General features: G+C 42.9%; 1 protein-coding gene across 1 annotated transcript; it reads left to right on the top strand.

The window, feature by feature from the left end:
- Positions 1–41: 41 nt before the first annotated feature.
- On the top strand, positions 42–22,682 carry LOC119458908 (stAR-related lipid transfer protein 7, mitochondrial). The gene is made up of 6 exons (XM_037720769.2): positions 42–685; positions 1,439–1,629; positions 1,707–1,756; positions 3,433–3,543; positions 8,743–8,925; positions 13,936–22,682. The coding sequence occupies exons 1-6, from the start codon at positions 222–224 to the stop codon at positions 14,140–14,142; spliced, it is 1,206 nt and encodes a 401-aa protein (XP_037576697.1). The 5' UTR covers positions 42–221; the 3' UTR covers positions 14,143–22,682.
- The last annotated feature ends 2,063 nt before the right edge of the window (positions 22,683–24,745 follow it).

The following is a 24,745-nucleotide window of genomic DNA, read 5'->3' as shown; positions in this document are numbered from 1 at the left end:
TCGCACCGGACAGTAACGGCTGAACCAAAGCACGCTCTAGCGGCCATCGCGAGTCTTTGCCGGCACGGTTTGTTTGAGTGCACTTCGCCGAGAGTTCCCAAATGCGCTTTCCGTTGTAAGGAGGCATGTTTCTGAACATGTGATGCGGTAAATTGTATTTATTGCGCTGCTTAGTACAGTTGCATGCTTTTATTTACCGCACGTAATACTTATTAGACAGAATGATCCTAAATCAACTAGTGTCCGTGCTGAGGAGGCCGCTGCGGCCCAGCAATCGCAAGCGATCTGATATAGTCACCATCAAGTCCCTTGCCGCTAACATCGCTACCCGTCAGCTTTTCAAAGAAAGCAGCCTCTGTGTTCGCGATTTCGCTGGTGAGAGGTTTGAGTGCAATATAGTAGGCGAGTTCTGGAAGCGCTTAGCTGTCGAAGTGAACGAGCGGCTTGTGCTGCTCGGCGAAATCTTGGCGAAGCAGTGCAACTTCTATGTTGCTCACCGCATGCGGCGAGCTAATCAGATATGGAACTTATACAGTCGGCTGTATACGGAGAAGACACTTAAAACCCTAGTATCTAAGTTCCTCGACAGGCTCCGAAACAGGTCGCAGAAGCCCATTGCCTTCCTGCTAAGTGCAGCTCTCTTCAAATGGGAACACGAGCGGATCACAGACAACGAGGTGAAAGGGTAAGCGCAGATGTTTACTTCATCCAAAAGCTCTTTGGCAAGTAATGTATGCCTGACCTCTAGTTTCTAGTAGGTATACACTTGTAATTTGCAGTATTTTTAAAGGTTCTGATACTGATTCACGTGTTGTGGTGAACTGAGCGCGGAAAGCATAATTTTTTCGTTCGCATTTTACCCATCATCTGTGAACTTCTCTAATTGTGAACGCTCCTCGAACTCGTGTGCTGCGTAATACGTGGATAAATTCCTCGTTGGCGTCACCTATTCTCGCACGGGCGCGGTACGTCGGACACTTTCTCGCGCCTTACGGCGCTCTAGCTTCAAAATAACATCACTGATTTTCCCGGGGGAGTAGTAGAGACCGGACCTGTTTCCTGGAGTAGTATCTTCGCTCCTGCCAGTCTTTTCGTTTTGTGCTCTTCGTGACTTTTCAAACGCATTTTTGAATGGTCCCCTATGAGTTAAAAATGTTTTGAAAACTCAAGGAGAGCAGCATACGATCAAACCTGGCACTAGCGAAGATACTGCTCCAAGGGAGCAGGCCCGGTCTCTACGACAGCCTCTACTACTCCCCCGGGAAAATCAGTGATGTTATTTTGAATCTAGAGCGCCGTAAGGGGCGAGAAAGGTATAATCCGGCATGACTGATACAGCATGAGCGCCGCAGGCGCGAGAATAGGTGATGCCAACGAAGAATCTACCTGTGTATGTCACTATCGCTTAGCTAACAGCTGTTTGGCCTGACATTTCCAGGTGCATAGACGAGTTTGAGATCCTTTCACAAAAGTGTGGCAATACTAATGGCAACTTCAGCGAGCCAACTCTGCAGCCGGACATATTCAAAGCACATTTGGCTGAAGAAGGCTGGGAACCTGTTGTTGAGAATAGCAAGATGTTCCTGTGGAGGCGTTGGATGCCAGAAACGTCTGGCTATGAGTATAAAGGTACAGCAATGCTTGCATATGTTGTTTGTGATATGCATAGCTCGCTATGTTTTTCTTACACATGCTTGGTCATGCAGTGTTCGGGACGTTCAACGACATCCCTGCCCGGGCATTCTTTAGTGTTCAGGTATGCTCAGCCTACATTTCATGTTTACATGGTACATTTCATGTTTACATGGTTGCACTTTTTACACTTACTACTTGGCAAGAGTTGAAGACTAGATTGTAGTGTGGCATTTGTATATGGGGTGATCATTTTTGTGGAAACAGTCTCATTAAAAATCATTTGTGGCAGATAGCACTATTCCGTCAAATAGAGAATGCATGAAATTACTTGCATGACAAATAAGTGCGACGTTAGCTAAGTGTGATGTTAGCTACACAAACAAGTAATTCATCACATACTGAAAGGGTTGTTTTCGAATGTGCTTTTCAAACCATGTATTGACATTGTGGTCATAATACTTAAAATTTTTGCTGTATAATTATTTCGAATTACGCTATTAATAAATACACAAAAGAAATACTGGAGGCTTCTCCAAGACATTGCTAACAACACACAGTTAATTTCAACCATATAGAGGGCTTTGCTTTTCCATTTTTCTTTTTTTAACTTGCTTTGTGGTAGTTGGGACAGGTGGTATATGTGTTTGGGAAATGTTTCTGATCATCATGGTTACATGGAATTAGTCAAATCTGCAATGCAGCACATCCTTTGGCTGTGTGCACATCAATTAATGGGTTGTAGTGCTGAGCATTGCATTTGCACAACCGGGTCGTTCAGGTATTCACAAAAATAGCACTATGGTGATGCTGCAGTTTGCCTCCTATCGTAAATGCACCCTCTACAGCTGGGAACTGACTTCAAAGTGAGCTTCGAACACCATGCATCATCATATGCAGCCAACATTCATTATACTGCAGTCACAAGTGCAGGAAATCGACTTCGATAGAAGCGCTATTTCGTTAAAAGCGGAGGGGCTATAAGAGAGTGGTAGTAATGTGAGATGTGCGCTCCACCAGCACAGGAGCTTATAAAACGTCTGTTGAAACAAAGCCGCACTCAATAGAGGTGACATAGCAGAGCCAAATTCTGCTGACACCTTTACTTAGTTCTGTTTTCTAATTCGGCATGAGGAGTCCTGTTTGCAGTTTTTACTTTAGGACCGCTTCCTCTATGAAACCGGTTCTGTATTCATTTATAAACTTTGAAACTTCAGTCCACAGTAGCATTCTGTGTAAAATTTTACCCTAGAAAGCTCTATAAAACTGTGTCTGTGTGATGTAATGTAGAAATGATAGCTTTCAAAAACTCGAACATTACTAAAACAAATTCACTATGACAAAAATGTCTTCACGACCATGCATGTGGCGAGCGCGTCCAAAAAAAGTGCTCACATGGGCTTAGGACCCACTGCGCATGCGCTACTTCGCCTGCGCCGCTGCCGTTAGAGAATGCGCTCCGCATGAACCACGTATTCCAATGTTCACACTTTCTTTCTGAGCAATAAGTGACAGAACCAGTGGAAATGCTTCGGCTGCTGCTGCTGGCTAAACGAGCTGCCTGAGCAGAGGCTCTGCACTGCCCCTGAGAGGACCCTCTTGTTCAGAATCAATTTCTTTGCCATAGTATATTGCGAATTTAAAACACTTATACAGCTGCGCTCAAAATTTGCATTGTCGTAATCGTCGGTGAATTTTTTGTTCTTTTTTCCTGACACACCTTGTGTTCTATTAATGTGTGTGGCTGGACAGTGTGTAATTTTATTAGTGACATCTAATATTAGCTCCATTTCTTTATAGACAGACACAGAGTACCGCAAGCGATGGGACAAACTTGTGATCAAGCTGGACATCATCGACCGGGAGACAAGAGGCGGTTGCGAAGTAGTTCACTGGGTCATGCAGTACCCTGTAAGTTGCTTGAAATTTAATAAAAATCAATCTTGATGTCATCCTTGCCGAGGTTATGCCTACCTCCTCTGTCATGAACCGTCTTGAACAAATCACTTTGTTCACTGTGTATAAATCCTGAAACTGCAGTAAAATTAATGGCTATCATAAAGAATGTGCTAGGAGCTTGCATTTCTGAAAACATTATGCTGACTAGGGAAAAAATGCATCAAGTTTATGCTTTTCGCTCGTGCACTTCTGTTACAGGATGATATAGTTGTAAGCAGAGGTGTGCAAATAGTGTATGTCATGTCAGATTGGTTTTTCATCACTACATGTTACTTTGACCCAAGGTCTAAATTCACAAGGCAACTGGGAGAATTGGTCTTAGCTGATCTCTTTTTCTGGAAAGCAGCCACTGTGCATGATAAATCATTTGGAACATAATTTGGCACTGCAGGTGACTTCGGGTAGACATCTCCTCAGTTGGAAAGTAGTTTTATGGATAGAAGCGTGCATTGCAGGTAGCGTTTCACAAGGCAGGCAAAAAATGTGCTGCATGCACAATCTTTTAAAGGCCAACTGCAACAAAACTTCATGAGTGCGGCAAGTTGGGTGGCAAGTAACGTTGCATGGTGAATGTAAAATAGCATTAAAAAAAAAACAAGGACAAAGAAAAGGTAGACGTAACATATGCGCAACAATGTTGCATCTACCTTTTCTTTGTCCTCGTTTTTTAGTACTGTTTTACATTCACCATAGAAAATCAGATGATGCTAGCTTGGTGAAAAGGGAAAGTAGATGTTGCCAAAGTAATTGGAGCAAATGCCTGAGACTAGCAACCACACAGATTTTTAACCAATAGCCTGCAGAATGCCTGTAGGAGACAATGGGCACCCCTAGTGGTGTGCCACTTGGCTAGCCAATAAGGTAGATATGACGTTAGTCTCAGAATTGCACACAGAATGTTGGGAGCTGACCCAGTGGTATTTTCTGCCTTTAAAGTATGCAAAAAAAAAAAAAATGTTTGGAAGTGCAGCCACATGCAACATACAATGTGTAAAGCAATGAGCAAGCGTATATATGCCCAGGTAAGCCCAAGTTTGGGTTCTGCATCACTTCTGGTGAACTGTAATGGCTGTACTTTTTCCAGTTTTCGTATGGGAAATATTAGTTCTTGAAAGTTGCTTCTGGACACCTATTTGCATTTTGTACACAAAATTTTGTACTAAGCCTTCTCTGTATGCACTATATCACTACAAATATTGTTTACACAATGCAATGTTGCTTTACAGTTGGCCTTTAATGATGAAAGTTTCAGACAGGTGGACAGTGCATTTCCACTTCTCATAGGGCTGGTCTCATCATCAGGACATATAATAGCACTTGTCCCACTTGCCTTTTTCCTGTGTTGTACGTCCTAACCAGTTTCCCAAAGTGGGCTGGCAGTTCTAGCCATCTAGTCGTCAATTAGGGTATGAAAAGTAACTCTTGATTCCTTTTTTCCTTGAACACTTATTTACTGGTGTTGTACAGCCAAATTCTGATCAAGTAATTCTAGTATATTGGATTTCCATTTGTGCTGTAAGTTCCTAATCAGTGCTTGGGCTGAGCTGAGCCTTTTGTTATTTTGTTCTGATAAATGGCATTCATCTGAAAATTCGACCTCAAATTATATATGTACATTTACCTACGCTGTCCTTGGCAGGGAAATAAGCATTTGAGCAGCTAAGGGTGACATTTCTACTGGGGAAGGTTTAAAAGTGGGGGAAAGAGGCTGCCCAACAAAAGCCAACCTTTGAAGCTCGAAGGGTAAGCACAAAAAAAAAAAAAAAGAGGGGACCCTGCTTGCCAAATTCATAAGTGATGATAAAATCGGCTTCGTCAACCAGTGACAGCCACTGTTTTTACTTTTTCATATTAAAGGGGCCATCACACGGTCATCCAACTATTCTCAGTTGATCATTGTAACTGAGAGTAGAGGCCAAAATGGTTATAAAGTTGACTTTTGTTAATTCTACCATGATGGGACTGATGAAATTGATGGAATTATCCGGCAGGTTAAATTAAACAAATGCAGAAAAAACACCAAAACACACTGTTACTTAATTTGGCAGTATTTGCTCGACTTAACACGCGCCCGCTTTCTGTGTCCAGAGTAGAAATCTAATGTACACCCGATTTTTTGCAAGAGAAATGCTATGTATTGCACAATGGCGGCCAGTTTTCTAAAGTTAGCTTCGTCATACAGTTCCTTTTTTTTTTTTTTTAAGTTAGCTTTGCCGCAGTACATTTGTGTCATGCGGTAGAGCATATGAATATCGCAAAGGCAGTTTTGGTTTCGTATCCGATTGCACCGTTCAGGCAATTTTTTTCCCAATTTTTTTGAGAAAAAGAATGCACTTAAAATGTGGCAAACACCATAATCAGACATTGTGAGCTATGGCTCTTGCTTAAAAATCTTCCTAGGGTAGGCCAAAAATAGGTATTTTCGACAGGATATTTTTTTTTACATGTGTTCAACGCATTCACTGTCGCCCTAAGCACCACCGAGACAGACGCTGCGACTAAAGGGTAACGTGTGGGCTGACTAGTCAAGTTCAAATTATCTGGCGAAGGCCAATTTTAGGGTCGAACTAACTAAAGTTGGGGTGGGGATTGAATTAACCGGAGTCAAATTAACGGATGTCTACTCACAAAAAAGAAATCTCTGTGCACATTTTCACTTGAAGTTTCGATTTGAAATTGCTGCCTCTAAGCCCCTCCCACCAACAGTAACCACCATTCTGGCATAAATTGTATGACGTCAGGAAGTGCGGGGTCACCGCTGTGTCGTCTACTTCAAAACAGTTCAAAGTACATCAGATGTCTTGCGCTGCACATTTTGATACCCAGCTGTGCAGCAAGGCCATCGCTATTGAATTCACACGATGGAAGCAGCACAAACCAGAAAACACCTTCAAAAACTATGTCAAGCTGACCACCAACACGCACATGTGAAAACAAAATGCATAACTACCATGACATATTCCTGGCTTGTGCAATTGCCTTTCGTGCTTGCTGTGCACAAAAGCATCGAGATTGGCTTTCATTATTACAAGGGAGCCGTTGCTGGGGATGCAAATTTTCTCACCAGCTAGTGTTGCCAGACTGCTGCACTGTTCAAGAGCGATATAAAAAAATTTAAAATACAAATTTTCAATCGCATCAAATGTGCTCAAGTTCTGCCAGATTTCCGTTGGACGTGTATGTTTTAACACGCAATGCATAACTTAACCTAGAAAATTTGGTTTTATGGCTTAAGCTGGAAACGGGGATGGTTCAGTGTGCAAGAGGGTTGCTCAGAGGTGCCAAAAAAATTCACCGACGATTACGATACTCCCTAATGCGAAATTTGAGTGCAGCTCTATACGTGTTTTAATTTCGCGATATATTGACTGGTGCGGACAATATGTCGCATGTGGAACGTTGCAAATGGAGTGAAGTGTGGCGCAACTGCCTCGCTAATTGGGAAATCGCGAGAGGCAGCGCGTGGGTGACGCGTGTACATGGAGGAAAGAAAAAAACTTTGAGAGAACATCACATGATACCGCTAGCCTCTGCAAGCCAACCTCCTCTGACGCCGCCCCTTCTGCTCTCCGGGGCCTTGTGCACAGTGCCTATTGGGTAGGATTCGGCCCACATGGTTGCTGGACCATTTGAGATTGTTTGGTACATGGTAACCTTTAGTAACGCCTGCCGGTCACAGGCATGGAGTCACTCACGTTGGTGCCATCTCGTAGCCATCATCGCCGCAGAGTCCCGTCTTGCGTGGCACTACGCTTCTCACGCTATCGCCATACTTTCCTCCTTGCGCTCTCTTCACTATCACGGTCTTTCTTCCCTCGCTTCGCATTCGCTCTTTCATCTTTCGCTGTGCTCGTTCGCTTGGTTATGCCGAGGACGTTGACGCCCGCCGCAGGAACGAGTGCTCTAAAAGAAAACTAGGTAACTTAAGCTGCCAGGGAACTCATCTAGACAGTACTACTCTCTTTTGCCAAGGATAGCACTTCTATACCTGCTCTCCATAGCACCACACCTAAAGATTTCATAAATGCCCACACTGAAGTGGGGAGTCCCATGACAATTTGTGACATTGTGTGCGCTGTGAATAGGAAAGTGTGACTGCTTTGTATGATGGACTATATGGCGAGGAAATACCTAAATACATGGTGCACTCTTTGGCAGTCTGTATCGGGGTATGGCTTGTAGGTGGGATAAATGGATTTTATTGATTCATGATGCTTAATTTCCCACAGCAACAAAAGGGCTGTGAGATACGCTGTAGTGAGGGTCTCCAAATTGATTTGGACCACCTGGCATTAATTTTATAGCACACGCCCAAAGTATGGTTCACGAGCATTTTTGCATTCCACTGCTATTAAAATGCAGCCTTGACAGCCAGGAATTGAGCTCATGGCCATGTGCTAGTTGATTTTGAATTCTGGTGAATGACGGACAATACAAAAAGACAAGTCTGGCAAGAAGGGAACTCTTGGGAATCGAACCCATATGTGACTCCTCTTGTCAAACCAATTTCATGTCTTCTTGCTGTGTCAGGTGTTCGGTTTAAAGAGAAGCTGATGGGCACTGATAATTTTGGTCAATAAAATGGCAGCAAATTCTTACACATTATGCCTTTCTATTTAATGCCACATAATTTGGCCAATTTTTGCTGTCATGTCACAGTCAAATTAGTCAAACTTGAGTGTATTAGATCAGGACAGTGTGTTGTGCTTTTGCCTTTGGTAACAGTTACACGCAATGGTATGAGAGCTCTTATTATTGTTGAATGCTTGTTGATAACTGTTGGGAAATTGAAGGCATGTTGTCGATGTGGGCTGCATTACCTCAATACCATTTTGCCAGCATTTAAATAATGACAAAGATTGAATGCACATTGTAAAAAAACACTTCATTACTTGTCAGTTGGCTTTTCATGAATAAAAGCACAAGCAATAAATCAGTAAAACTAAAGAGATTTGAAGCATGAAGATTCATCATTTGCACTGTGTACTGCCTGCTGGGTGTAGTATTGTAAACAAACAAAACGGAGTTCACAGAACTGCTTTTGCTGTAATGTTTTTTGTTTTGCTACCACTGTTGAGAAGAGTGAATGTGCGAGTGATGTTCTGGCTAAATATTTTAGCTTGCTCATCTCATGTATGCATTATTTTTCAGTTTCCCATGTACAAGCGGGACTATGTGTACATAAGAAGAGCATTCGTTGATGACCAACGCAATGTGATGGTGCTCATGTCACGTTCAACGGATCACCCAGCTTGCCCTCCTATCAATGAGTGCGTCCGAGTGACCAAGTACACGTCACACATGGTGATCAGACCTCATCGAAGCATAGATGAGGTGAGTGCACCTATATTGGCAGGAATAACTTTGCCAGTATTATTTTTTATTATTATAATTATTTCTTGCCTTGAAAAACCCCACCAGCTTTCTCAGAGTGCTAAGGGATCCTCTCTCCCTTTCCACTTATGTGCACACCTGCCATGGTGGCTCAGTCAGCTAAGGCGCTGCGGTGCTGAGCACGAGATTGCGGGATCGAATCCTGGCCGCGGCGGCAGCATTTCAATGGAGGCGAAATGCAAGAACTTGTATGCTTGCATTGTAGTGTACGTTAAAGAACCCCAGGTGGTCAAAATTATTCCGGGGCCCTCCACTACGGCGTGCCTCATAATCAGAACTGGTTTTGGCACGTAAAACCCCAGAAAGAACACTTATGTGCACAGATTTCCAATGAATGTCAAAGGGAATTAACTGAATGGCTACATGTTAGGCTTGCGCGAGAATACAGTTAAACCTCGATATAATGAAGTGGGTAAAATCGGCAGTTTTCTTTATTATATTAAATTTCATTGTATTGAAATTCGGCCTTTGATGCAAATAAGTACAGTCACTGATGCATTTTCCTTACACCGAAAGGGCCAAAAAATTTTCTGAATTTTCGGGCAGTCCGAAAAAACTAATTTGAATAAGAAAAAAATTCATTTTTCTAAATTTGGGGAGTCGGCAAAGAAAGATGCTGTGTCGACGAGATCTTCACATTGGCTGTATGAAGCGAAGCCAGCCACTTTTTCGTGTCGACCACAGTGGGACAACGCTATCATGAAAAGCGCTGGCAGCCGGCAGTGAATACTTCATCTGCCTCTCGCTCGAAACTTGACATTACACAACATCCAATACTAAGCGGGCGGGAAGACAGCGCACATGATGCCATGCCACTCTTTGCACACACGGCAGATTACCTCTATTAGCCCCGAGAACGACCTACAGGGGCGCTGTGAGCAGTGACGTCAGGGCAAGGACTCACGCCCGTCGTCTGCTGCCGTTCGGGCGCTGTTCGAGCGCTTTCTGCAGTGTTTCCGTTTGTTCGCTGTCCTTCCTTGTGCTTGTATACTTATGACGGTCATCTCAAATACATTTTTACGACGTCATCATTCGCGCAAACTTATTCAAAGAGCTTTTTCCTAGACGACAATTTATTTTTCAAGGGCAACGTTGCGGTGCCAGCCGAAGAAGCTCAGACCAGCCCATTGCGTGTTTTTCATGCGAGGCTCTAGACTTTGCAGATTGAGGGACTAATAAAAAAAGCATAAATAGCACGTGACTAATAAAAGCATAAACGCATAAACATAGCACATAAGAATCCAGTTAGGATACCATATCTGCAGTGGTGCAACAAACATTTCACTATGTCTGCTACTTATGACTGCTACCATTTACCTTGATTTTAACCCATTAAAACATGTTTGCTTATGACGAGTAGCTCATGGTATAATATCTAATTTTTCATTTCTTCACAGAAACGCTCGGCAGTAACACGAGGACCTGACACTGCAGTTTAGATTCAACCAGCACCACTTATTCCTTTAACTGCTTCTCAAAATTAGGCCGTTCTTCACCGGTTAATTTCAAGTCGCGGTGTGGCAGTATAGTTTATTCTGTCGCAGTTCTCGCTTTATAATTGCAAAACCAAACAATTAATGGAAGACGTTTTTTAGCACGAAAGTGTTTTATGCCGGGTTTCACGACTGATTTCCGGCAACGGATGTGACGTCAGCTCTGGCGCCGCCATCTAGGAGCGGTGAAACGAAGGGAAGTGAAGCATCATCCGACTCACCGCAACCAGTATAAAAGGCGCAGTAAAGGCCATTGTGTTTGTTTGCACTACCGTGTTGTCGTTCCTTTGTCCCACGAGCACGTTTGAGACCCCACAATGTTGATGGCAATGCCCAGCTTCTTTTGCACTGCACCAACTTTTTTCTTTGCTGCTGAAAGTGGCAGACGATGTACTGGGGTGCAATCTTGTACGCGTTCCAAAATGGAACGGACCGCCTCCGTTCCATTTTGGAACGCGTACAAGATCGCGCCCCTGATGTACTATCGACCAAAAAAAAGCTTACGGACCAAGGGATCTGACAAAAAGCTGAATATCTCCGCAGCCTAAAAACGCAGCCTGGTATTCCCATTTCCAGCCTCTACTGGTATATGCGAACAATATTGTGATGTACGGTTTTACTGGCTACTTTTAAAGGCTGCCCGGATATTTAGCGTTTTCTGAGATCTCATGTTCTGTAAACTTTTTTGGTTGATAGTACATTATTGCATTTTAATCTATGGCCAGGGCTTGGATGATTTCTCGTGTCGATTTACTCCTAATTTTTCCCAGCTTTGATGGCACTTCCTTCAGGACAGAGGCATACCCTCAGGCCCTGTACTGGCAAAAAGAAATTATAAATCAACAAGAGTGATTATCGATGGCCTGGCTAGAGATGAAAGTGCATCAGCATCGGTCAGCATGCACTGTCTGTTGCCGAAAAAGGCTTCCTACGTAGTGCAAAAAAGCTGCACAGAGCCGTTGACCTGCGTAGTAGTAGTATAATTTGTGATAAGTCCCTCCTATCACATATGCGGACATAAATGATTGGAGGGACTCATCTTATACACGCAGGCATTTCACTGTGAATGAAAAAATGTCGCAGTTTCACCCGAAAGGTGAAGCATCGATTGCGATAGCGAATTAGTAGGCAACTATACGAACTAAGGATAGTAGTTTTATCGGCCGTATAAACTTGTAAACATTCGCTTACTAACTAAATTAACAAGCACGGTGTAACGCATGCACAGGTAAACATGAACACATCTCACTTGATGACCGCGGAAACTCGCCGTCAAAACGTTGGAGTTAGGAGGTGTGGCAATAGCCACAAGTGAATTGACCTTCGTGCTTTCTCTCGCTTCAACGCGAACTAAATGTCGAAAGCACAGCGCATACGAAGCAAAGCTACCGGCACTAGTTGCGCTTTGTTCACATCGCAAATCGCATTCAAGATACGGCACCCACGCAGCTGCTGCCAGAGTAACCCCCCCCCCCCTCCCCTTTCTCGCCTCCCCCACCCCGTGACGCGCGCTTCCGCTCTGCCTTTCTCTCCCGTGCATGCGAGATTGAGCTGCAATCGTCGGCTGACCCTCGCAAGCTTTCACTCCCACATGCAGCGTATGACTCGTGACAGCAATGTTACCGTGTTTTGACTTTATACTGAACCTCACAGCGACGACCATGACCTCGGAAGAAATGCGCTTCCGGTCGGCTCTTGTTCTGCGGTTCAGCTGACACTTGATCAGATGTCATAATTGGCTTACTTTGAGGTGCCATTGTCTAATTGTTTAATTTTATGCCAGACACCACTGGTACTGTTATGTTTTACAAAACATTCTGAATTTGTTTTCAACTTTGCATGGTCAGAGACAAAAGACCATGTGTTACGGGGAAAATAGAAAAAAACTTATTCACAGTTTAACCCATTAAGGACCCAGAAAAATCCACCAGTTACATTTTGGTGATTTTTTTGTGCGAGGCGATACTTTCACACTGCAAGTACATGGTGAAAGTTTCATGAGTGCCGCTTTATTCGTTGAAACGCTATGATAGTGTACTTTATAAAGTACGCTGGGCCTTTGTGGGAGCAAAACTTGATGTAGGTCACCAAATGTGAATGCTATATTTTGGAGCTTCAAAAAACAGGAAGGCTTCCAGCGAAGAGTGAAACAAGCTTTGCTTAAGCCCTCATAACCTTTGGTAACAAAATGAGCACTTTAGTGGAAAATATTCTTTGCTGGGAAGTGTTCTTACTATTCAAGTGTTGAGCATGATTAACGGGGAAGGACTTTGGGTGTTCAACAGCTTTCAGAGGCATGCGCGATGAAAATATATTATCGATGCAGATCTCCACAGGATATCTTACGATGAATGAAGGTTTTCAAAACTAAAGCATTCAGCATTTGGTTCATTGTTAGTTGAAACATTCAACAGACTGGTGGCATCTCCTCCAATAACAGTCTGTTCTTGGATTTCCGTCCTGTTGTATGATTTGGTCGGCAACATTTTCGTTAGAATTTTCTGATCTTTCAAGAGATGGGATCAACGTCTGGTTCCCCAATGCGGGTTGCTCTACTTTCATTGCATTACTCATCTCAATTGGCAGAGGAATATAGATCGTCTTTGGTGTTTTCTGTTTCCTCCCACCTATTCTCCGATTTGTAATAAAATCCTGCAAAATAATCTGTCGTTTTAAATAATGTTCATATGATATCTAAATGCATTTTTATTGATCTAAATTTAATGCAACACTGCTCGCTATTTTACAGACTCTAAAGATAAGAGCGTCATCTTTCTCGGCAGCAAGAAAGGAACCAGGTGGAATAATAGCAATCTTAATGTAATACTTAATATATTTTTTACCTGCAATGGTCTCTGAAGTGTTTGTAGTCAGCAAAGAATATTCAAAAAATAGTTGGCGAAAAATTAATGGTAAAAAAAAGCCACCGTGTGTGCTTCCAGAACAAGCATACCCATCTAGGATACACATAGACCCAGTGTACTTCACAAAGTACACCTACATTCATTTTCTCGCGACGCTGTAAATATATATAGTATATGGAACATCATGCATGCATCGTTTACGCCATTTCTTTCTAAAGCTTCCACAAAAACCTCAGCTTCGTGAAGCACATGATATGCTTGATAAAAAAAAATAAGGAAGGCGCATGTACAGCAGCACCTGCTATGTTCAGCACTTCTCTAAGTTTAGCGATGAATAAATCAAATACATAATGCAGCTGACAAAAAAACTACAATGTGGTCGTCTTGGCAAGACTATTTTTAGCAAAATGGAACACAGTATATTTCTTCTTCAATTATTTACAAATGAAAATGGTCCTGTACTTTTAAAAGTATGCTGGTCCCTAATGGGTTAAGCATGTAGGCAGCTAGGGTGCGAATTACACTTCTCTCGGGCAGTGCATAGGTTGCTTGATCTTACTAATTAACACAGCTGCGGATCCTGTCTTTTTCAGGATGGTTTTGACTTCCTGCTGTCATACTATGACGACCCGCGATCCTCGTTTCCGGGACCGATCTACAGCTGGATGGCAGCCTCAGGCGTGCCAGACTTCATTGAGAAGCTGCACTGTGCAGCCAAGGACTTGCACCTCAAGAGCACAAAGGCACCACAGCCAAACCTGAGTGGCCAGAGCTCATCAGTTCAGTGTGCCTATGCTTGAGGAGGCCATCTCTCTCATGGGCTGGTCTCTTGCAATGGTGTTGTGCACTTCCTTCAACAATGCTTGCAGTTTGTCAATTTAAGATATTCACTTCACAGGTGGGCTCAGCGGTATGAGATTGCGAGTAATGTTTTTGCTGTTATGACACGGTCACAGCCAAAATTTTGTGAAGCTGCGCACTGGATTTGACTGGCTGAGCTGTTAGATGGTGTACACATTTTCACAGTAAGTGCTCTGTACACTGTGTTGTTTCCACAAAGAAACATGGTTATTCCACAAAGAAATGCCATTCATTAGTAGGCCAGTGTATTTTGCAAAGTGTGTATGTGGGATATCATTTATAGATTGAAAGTGTGCTTTACTGAGCAGAAACTGAATTAGACCTTGTGACGGGATATCATATGAACTAACACAGTGGTACAGGAATTTTTGACTGCTGTGAACAGTTAATTCTTGCTGAGGTTTCTGGGCCTGCAAAAAACCTGTTCTCATCTAGTTAAGTGGTGACTTGACGTCGTAGATCTGTGAACAAGCCAAGGCATACTGCTGCATGAACCTAGCCATTTGGTGCTAAGGCACTACTTTGAAAGATATCTGTCTAGACGTAGCAATGCGCAATAATTTTACAATTGCAGCAGTTGTTCCACTGACAGAAAACTGAAGTATTCATGTGTATAGCCTTCACATTTTGTAGAAATGTTTCACATATTTGAAGCCTTGCCTCATGTCGGAGGTTGTTCTAATTTGTTTTTCCCAAACAGTGCTTTTATTTTACACCCCCCCCCCTCCACCCATGATATAGTTACATATAAGCAGCACCAGTAATATGATATCTCAAATGCCAGCAGTATGAAAAGCTGTTTTGTGAAAACTTCATGGTATGTGTTGTGCATCTGACCTAAGCCCACATAGATGTGTTCATGAATAGCCATTACAAGCCAAGGAAATCAAATAGGAATTAGCAAGACACTAGGACACATCTAAACTAGTAATGGTACATCAGCATGTCTGTAAATGTTTCTAAAATCTTAGTTTATTTGAAAGTGCACGTAATGAATTTTAAAGAGAGTGGTGCACAGCTAAAATATCACATCCAAGTGCAGAGTTTGTCATAAAGCCAGAAACAAGAAGTAGCTTACAGTAGTTGCAGAAATCCTTTTTGCCATTTTGTAGATAGTTACTGTAACTAACTGGTGGTACCGATTCTTGGGCGAGTTGGTTTGACATATTGCTAATTTTTCTAGCGCTGTTGAGATATAGACAATGAGGGAGATGAAACAGCAATAGAAAGTTAACTAGAAACTTTTGCCAAGAAGATTAGAGGACCTTTGACATGCTGTGGGCTCCCTTAGAGCAAACATGGAAGGGGCCCAGATAATCTGTTCATTTTATTTGAAGTTCTGCTAAATAAAAGCGCACAAAATCTGTCGGAAAATAAAGCAAAAGTCCTTGAACTGTTCAGCTTATCAGAACTTGTTTTAAGGAGGATCTGTTGTGTCTCAGTAGCTTTTTTTGATACATGGTTCTCTAGCAAATCCCATGTTGCAAAGGAGCAACAAAGGTGTTTTGACCGGCAGGACTATGAAAATGCTTTTTCTTATCATTGACTTGTGTATTGTAGACATAAGTTCGTGTTATTTGAACTATTGGCTACGCCCTAACATAACCATGAGCTCAAACTAGTGCCAATAACCTACTGGTTATATTAGTCAAAGTGGCAGTTTATCAGAGATGCAGAAAATTTAAAATTGTAAGTAAACTTAATTCCTCCGACCTCTTGCTTCACTGAAAGCAACAGGAACAGACAGTCCCTTCTTAAGGAGTTTCACCTTAAGATACCATAGAAACCGAAATATAGGTCGACCCCTGACCTTGTGGTGAATAAAATTTTTAAAATTTATGCAATGCAATTAACTACAGAACAATTTGATCAATACACCCATTCATCATCAGAGACAAAAGCCACACATAAACTGTGAGGATTCTTATCCGGGGATGACCGATAGTCGCTTATGATATCCCACAGCACATCACCGGTGATGTCCAAGGCATTTGTTATGCAGGGCTAGGCATGCGCAGCACTGTTGTCAGGCAATGAGTGGCACGCACTGGGCACCTGAGGTGCACGCCAACAATTGGTGCATCTGACTGTAGGCATCCTCGCGTGACTGCCAGCCATTCACTCGTTCTGATGATCTAATTTCCGTCGATGCAGCTTCAGGTTCTTCGCGCTATTTTCGCACACTACGGTGACCGGCGAGACTTCTCTTTTGCACCGTCAATTTGTCCCAGTGGTTAAACGTTCTCTTGCACAATGCACGCAAATAAATTCCACCATGGTGTCTTCAAGTTGAGCATGAACATCGTAGCGGCCGCGGAATGAAATTTTCAGTGAAAGTCAACAGTTGCACTCACCTTGGTTGCATCATTTCCCAACCAAACAGTGTAGTGTTGACATGCTTTTGTTTGCGTCCGTGAATTCTATTGCATTTTTTGATGCAGCGCTAAAGTCAAGCCGAGACCTCCTAATTTTGCACCCCAGGAAGGTAGTAACACATGTTCGCACATTGTTTGCGAACTTCGCAACAGCAACAACAAAATTGGGGATACTTTCTCTGTTTTCAATTTTTAATCCCATAGTGGCCAGATGAGAAGTGGAATTGTGTCAAAGACTGCTACCGTATTTACTCGAATCTAGGCCGACTCCGATTCTAAGCCAAGCCAACCCCCCAAAAGTTCGAAGCCAGACAAAAAAAAAACTTACCTTGAATGTAGGCCGAAGGAAAAAGCGAGGACAGCATTCGCAAAATGAAACAGCATTCATTAAATATGAACATGCTGAGCACATTCTATGTCACCATCGCTGCTAGCCTCGTTGCTATCTTCCTTACTGCTGACATCTTCAAACAGTGCACTGTAATCAGTACCATCAAGCGCATTAGAGATGCTGCACTTTTTGAAGGAGCGCACGATCAATGTTCCTGGGTAAATGCCATCCTTGTTGCGGCGCACGCAAAAAGCTTCTCCCGTGGCCCCCTCCAACGACAGATGTTTTTTTTATAGATGCCGAAGTTCCGCCTGGCTTGAACATTTGACGATGCCGCTATGGCTAGCACAACTACCGTATTTACTCCATTCTCACGCGCCCTCGATTGTAACGCGCACCCGTTTTCCGTGACGAAAAAAAAAGTCCTTTACAGTACCACGCATCTCGTGCTTTCAAACAGAAATACAACTTTCTGTCATTTGGAAAAACAGATTTCTGTCTGATGCACTGAAGTTGTGATGAATAAAAAAAGTCGCAGTTTCATCCGAAAGGCGATGCATTGAATGCGATAGCAAATTAGTAGAATGCTATACGAAGTAAGGATAGCAGTTTTATCGGCCGTATAAAGTTGCAAACATTCGCTTACTAAATAAATTAACAAGCATGGTGTCACGCGCGCACAAGCAAACATGAACACATCTCGCTCGTTGACCGCGGAAACAAACTGTCAAAACACTGGAGACGAAGCGCGGCGAGCGACTTGACCTTCGTGCTAGCATGCCTCTCGCTTCAATGCGACCTATAAACGGCGAAAACACAGCGCACGGCGGACTTTCCCCATCGTAGATTGCTTTCAAGATAGGGCCAAGGCGATCGTATCGCCGAAGTGCATCGTCACAGATTACGTCCTGCTTCGGTCCACTGAAACTATTCCGCATTGCTTTGCTGGCGAAAATCCTGTCCTTCTGTTTGCGCGAGTCTCCCGCTCGAACGCCATGATGCGGCCCGATTTCTGTCCGTCTCCGCACACGTTATCACTTTCCTTTTAAATGTGGCATAACGATGAACTCAGTAATTCATGCCGATAGAGCAGACGCAGAGAACGTGAAGACAGATGGCAAACTATTGCCTAAGCACACGGAGGAAGCTACGGCATGCTACGGTAGCTAGGCTAGAGAGTAGCTAGGCTCGACGAGCGTGCGAGGCGGCCATTTTGAAATGCGGACAGCTATAGGGTCATGTTAAAAGTTCGCTTTAGATTCGAGTAAATAAGGTATTCGTTAGAAAGCGGCACTTTAGTGGCATCGCCTGTTTGGTGCCATTACGATAATGCCACACCGTGCGCCGATGCTACACCATACCGATCCTACCGATACGACGCAGGTCAAAATGGTGACGTCCCTCGTGTACTTCAGTTGGCTACTGCGGGGCTAGTAGCGGCTGCGATACTGACTGTTCTAGATGGCGCTAACTATGCACCATATTTATCAGTTGCAGTTAAAAACTGGCGCGTTTTTTTTTAATCCTCGAATCTACGCCGACCCTAGAGTTTCGTATATAATTATTTGAATAAAAGACTATTGGCCTAGATTAGAATAAATATGGGCTATATAAGACGAAGGGGCACTTTTTAAAAGCATTTTTGGGAAAGAAACTTGACCTATATTCTGGTTTTTATGGTAGCCAACCATTAATAATGTCTGGAATATTGTGTTGGTTGAGACCTTACTTGTCTTGTTGCACCCTTCGTTAGAAGTTATAGTCCTGGCATGAGAGTGATTAGTAATATTGCCTTGAACAAAAACACACCACTTCAATCCATGACATGAACATACATTTCTGATCTGTGTAAGGAATTACAAGTCTTTATGCTGCTTATTATGCCCCCAGTTTTGTGAGGCAACGCTTTTGTACGGAATGTTAGTTGTTGATGGAATCTAGTTGTATAGGTAGTGAGGTGCTAGTCATATTAGTGTTTTTTTATTATACACATGTTTTCCAGGAAAGTTAGTGTGGTGTCTGGTTCTGCTGTGTTCTTTTGATTTTTCTTTGGCAGAAGTACACGTTGGCTGTTACCTTGTACTATAATACTGCTTCAACAGGTAGCACCTTTTAGCTTGGTTACTATAGTCTTTCACTTCAATGATGAATAGGTTGCTGTTATTCACCTTGAATGAAGTTTAAAGCACCTCAGTTTTCTTGCACACTATTTGTTGTCATGTTTTATCCTTGCGCCATAATTTCTTGCAATGTGGTGCTGTTATATTTTTTTCTAATAATCAAAGATTGCAGAGGTAACTTGTTGTTTCAGTTTAATGTGAAGATTTCATTTTTGTGTGTACTCAGGTAACCAGCTTAGGTTGAACATTTGCCAACAACCTGCAGCTTTTCATGGCTAACCAGTGTATAATAGCTGGCAGGGTTTATTGCACCTCTTGTTTAGCACACAGCTGTAAGTTAGAAATTTTAAGGCGACTATTGTTTTGATGGCTGCTTAGCTAGTTTTCATGTCTTTAATTTGCACAATAACGTTTGTAGATTTTTTAATTGCACCATTCCTTTGCAATAACTTTCAGCCAAGATTTCATTATTGATATCGGCAGAGCACAGTGTGTTGTAGTGATAAATAGTTAATAAGCATGCTGATTGTTTTTTGTGCCATTTTATGTATACCTCACTTACCCATCTCTCTTCTTATTTTCCAAATAACATGTGACATGCAATTTTAACTCAACCATACTACGATCACCTTCTGTTTAATTCATTTGTTGTCGTTCCACAGCAGGCATACAAAACATTGAACATGTGTTCAAAGAGTCCCTAAGAGATGGCTGAGCATACCAAGAAAAGAGAACGATAGAATAAATCCTCTATTTTAACTGACATGTGCTTGTGGCAGGTGCTGCCCCACGTATAACTGGAACCAACTTTCCACATGTTGAGCATCGCCAAACATGTAAAGAATGCATAATGTCACGTGTTGGGAACACGCCTAACATGCGACTGCAGGCAGTTACTCATCATTTGATATAATGGGGTCCCAGGTTTGGAGTTTTTTGGGATAAGCGTACCGTTTAAGCAATAGACAGTTTTAGTTTGACGTTAGCATGATAACGGGGTTAAGGGAAATAGCGTTACTGTTCCACAAAGAAACTTTGCAGAAAGCGAGTTTTGGTATAGTGTGAAGGCGTAGTTTACGTGCAAGACGCTATTCCATTATGCTTTTAATTTCACATACGTAGTGCACAAACGCCATGCTCCGAAAAGTGAATGCCATGTGTGCATCCGAAAAGTGCATGAGGCAGCGCACTGAAAGCCAGGAGTGCATTGTATTTGTGCTTTGCATGTCTGCCGATTCGTAGCGAAATCAATACAAGCAGTACAAGCTGTCGACCATGGCCTCCGACATCTTCTCGGAGGCCATATGCTGTCGTGTCTATCTTCTGACTTCGGCGATAGGTGGCACTGCTATCGTGAAAGTTTCTCACATTAGGCCTCGAAGCGTTCGAAATGAGAAGCAATCTCAAAAACTCTGCAAGGTTATTCCTAATACTGTGTTGTCGAAGAGCCTTGCGACTAACCGAAAGCTGTTTACACAATCATTTGTTACAAACGAAGTTAATTCTACAAATGCAACGCCAAATTCAATTCGAAGCCAGCAGTCCTTTTTTACATAAATGACGTAAACCTTGCAAAGACGGTAACGTTAAATCTGAGAAATGGCGTGCATATGCTAAATGCTATGGGTCATTTAGCATTCTGCGCATGCACATTTCAATCCTGCTATTCCGCTAAGCCCACTATTACGCTAAACTAAAACTGTATAATACTGTTCCTGCTTGGCTAGGCATTAAGGATGTCAGATGTGTGATGGCATCTTGGTGTATAAATAAAATACAGTGGTGCCTCGCAGAACGAACTTGATTCATTCTGGGGGTGGGTTTGTTCTGCAAGAGGTTCGTTCTGTGGGAAATATTTTAGTGTGATTAGCATTCTTTGGGAACTTTACCCACTTGGCGGTATTATCTAACCTCTTTCACCCAGTGACCGAAGTTGTCTACTCACCTGGGCCACTAGCTATGTGCAGGCTGCTATCTTGCCAAGCAGACAACATGGGCCACTAGATATGTGCCCAAATAGACAACTTAGGCTGCTGTCTGGCGTAGTAGACAACGTGGGTCACGGGGTATTTTGCCACAGGGTATGTGCCCGAACAGACATCTTTGGCACTGTGTATCTGATATTGGTATGTGCCCATCCTTGGCCAATCCCCCATAATGGATGTGCCAAGGTGACACAAGGATTATGTAGCCTTAAATATATTGAAGCGATAGCGCCCCATTCGCAACAAACACGGCCGTTTGGTGAAGAGCCATTGCAACGAAGTTGCAGCCAGGATATTAGGGATATTACAGAGTTCAACTGGGGAGTAGTAATTACAACAAGGTGTACTTTGTCATGGTATCACTTGGTATTGTGGTTATCAGCGAGATGGCCACTTCGTGTGTCTGCAGTGGCAGTACTGTTTGTCGCTACATTGCTTTAAGGCTAATTGCATTAAGGTTGAAATTCATTGCGCGATGGGTTCTGCCATAATTTTTTTTCCTATTGACTAGGAAAGACTGTAGGAAACAATAATTTGTTCCGAGAGCTTGGGAGCTTGGTTATTGATGTGAAAATGCAAAAAACATTACAACACATCAGTAAAATATTTGTCAATGTATTTACCAAAGATGGAGGATATTCAAGATGAGATGGAGAGAGGGTGACGTCCTGCTTAGTGTTTACAGCCATTTGCTGTATAGACACTTCTCAGTTCTGTCCGAGTTCATCTCTCTGAGATAGGCGAGACGGAAGACACTGCTGTGAAAAAAGTTCTCCTGTCTCTGTCATAGCTTTTTTTAAAGATTCAAGATGGAAGAACTGATGCAAGTCACCTACGCATTTCTGAAGATGAGAGTAATGCGAGAACCTGGCTAGGCGAAGGAAAATGTCTCAGGATTAGGGAGGCCGAGGAAGCGCATAGGCACATCTGTGTGCAGGTATGTTTAGTTTGTACAGAGGAACCGTGCTTGCTCTGCAAAATGTTCACTGAACGAGGCACCACTGTTTTATCACCTCTTGTTAGGCTCATGTCACAAGTTGGCTGAGTACGAAACATTACATTATTGCTCTGATTTTTATTATTGGTGGCCATGTCCATTGCAACCTCCCTGGAAGGTTGCAGTGGAGGAAAAGCTGAAAATGTGGGTCCTGAGAACATGGCTGGTATTACCTTTTACTATGCTGGGAAATCAAGGAGAGTGATTGACAGTTTCGTCACATAAATGCACTCTCCTTTGCTTTTGTTTTGTTTAGTAAATTTGTTTAGCCCTCATTCACTCTAAGCAAACTGTGTTATTCCAGTTAGCATTTGCTGGTCTTGTTAGCGCCTTACTTAAATGCTTTGTGGGCATTGCACTGTGGATGGGTGTTAAGATGTATAGTCTTGGCAAATTGCCTGTAAACACAAATGACTGTCGCACACTTCGTGATTGCCAGACTGCATTTTGGCAAGCCACATACACGCACAAGCTTGAATTTAAAGGGTTGCCTTTTGTAAAGCATCATTGCTTTTTTTTATTATTTTTTTAATCTGTTATGGGTATCATTGCAGGCATTTTGAGCAAAAACTGCAAGTAGTGATGTGAATGGAAATGTATGGAAGTAGGAGATGTGTTCTGGAGTTGTTGCAGTATCATGATGGGGATAAATAAACGTTGTTTTATGCTTACGTTTGCTCTTTTGATGCTTTCATTAGAACCATTCAGCATGGGAACTGAAAGCTCCGACTTGTATTTATAAAAGTGTGGTGCCAATTTGATCTCTAAAAGAGCCTGTGCTGGGGCATGTTTTATGCTTTGATCCACCCTTAAAGGGACACTAAACGCAAATATAAAATCAAGTTAAAGGGGCCCTGAACCACCCCTCGGGCTTGGTGAAATAACATTGTCCGCGGGTAGCATACGCTGTTGTGAACATCTCAGCCAAGTTCTGCTGTCGTATGCGGTCCGTGGAGTTCGCAAGCTGAGCGCGAAGTCGCCTTTCTCAAACGCTCTCGTTTCAAAAGACCCCATGATCCTCACTCTTTTCTGTCTGCTTTATTTCGTAATAAAGCACACTCCAATACGCGGCTACTATGGTCGCTGCGGTCGGCTACACCGCGGCCACTGCGAGGTGCCGCCATGAGTCCACTGGCTAAGCGCACTGCGGCTCGCTGAGGACAACCGCGTTTGGCTTACATTTAGCGCGTCGTAGGCACCTAAATCAGAAGTCGTGGCGTCTACATTAACATCCTTGCGTGCCTCATAATCAGAACTGCTTTTGGCACGTAAAACCCCAGAAAAAAGAAGATACGTTAACATCCAAAATGAAACTTGAACTGCCCGCCACGGTGATGTCTCGGAGACGGAGCATTGTGGCCCCGCCCCACTTTGCCGTAGCCTTTGTAGTGCAAGGCATTGACGGAGGTAGGGGAGCACAACGGAGGCCGTGTTTGATTGCCGATAACGCCGCTTCTGCTGAACGCATTAAAGTACTTATTGCAGCCAAGTGATTCTTAAATAGCCTATTTTCACTTCAAATGTCTTTCTCCACTTCGATAAAAAGTGTTTCAGGGCCCCTTTAAAGTGATAGATTAGTGCTCGAGAACGTCTAAGGCATCAGTATTATCACGAATAGAGCTTTAGTAACCTATAAATTGAGGTAAATGCAGAACACGATTAGAGACTCCCCCGGAACATTGAGGTACTAGCCCGATGACGAAGGAACTTCTCATTTTTATTCTGTCACTAGTACTCAACCACAAAAAAAATAATTGTAATGAATTATAAGACGTAAGAAAATGCTACTTGTTCAGTTCTATTTGATCTTTAGAAACAAACTCGACATTACCATTGACAACGACGCGGGCGGCCGAAAGGTTTCGGTTTCTCCACTCTGCGCTTTCGCGTTTCAATAGTTTCGTTATCGCGTATTAATGTTTGATTTTGCTGGCTCGCGAAGCTCTCACAAATTGCAAGTAGAGTAGAATGCCATATCCATGTGATGTAGCAGGGTTACCGGACGGGTCATGCCACTTGACCAAGAGCAGCCACAGTAGCAGATCAAATGCTATGTCCTGGCTCAGTTTTTCCATAGCTGTGCGTTTGTGTTTTGCGCTGAAAACCGTAGTGCCGTCTGTCGGGCGCTATTTTACTCACCGATGGCAGTAAAGGGTGGTGATGGCGTATGCAACGTTACCACTCCCTGTTCGTGGACGGGCAATTTGAATTGCGCTAAAGGTATGCAGACCTTTAAGAAACAATTTTCTTGTAAACTAAGTCTTGGCACGAAGCAAGCGCTGTGAGGTTTCTAGAATGGTATTTTAACAGTCTACGTTGACTTATTATTTGCCTTTAATGTCCCTTTAATATTCATTGCAACATTATTCATCAACAAGGCTTCTTTCTATTCACAACATTAAAGCTGGCCAGAGGCTTTATTAATAATTTCTCCACTTGTTGGTACTGCAAAGTGTCAGGTTCAAGTGCATGACAAATCAGTTCTGCGGAAGAATGCATGGTAGAGGATAATTCATGAAAGGAAAATTTGCCATTCACCCCATTTTAGCAGACGCTACAATGAAAACCCACGCGGGTCTCTCAGAAAGCTTTGCAGTTGAAAAATTTATTATGGTTGGGAATAGGACCCAGTACCAAGACACTTCTCGGGCCGCCGAATTTTGGGGCAGCCTGGGCCTGCGGCTGTAATAACGGGCCCGCCGGAGGAATTCAGTGTACATGCCTGAAAATATTG

This window comes from Dermacentor silvarum, chromosome 1 (genome assembly GCF_013339745.2).
Source record: "Dermacentor silvarum isolate Dsil-2018 chromosome 1, BIME_Dsil_1.4, whole genome shotgun sequence".
NCBI classification, from domain to species: domain Eukaryota; kingdom Metazoa; phylum Arthropoda; class Arachnida; order Ixodida; family Ixodidae; genus Dermacentor; species Dermacentor silvarum.
This window is presented reverse-complemented; position numbering and strand designations above follow the sequence as displayed.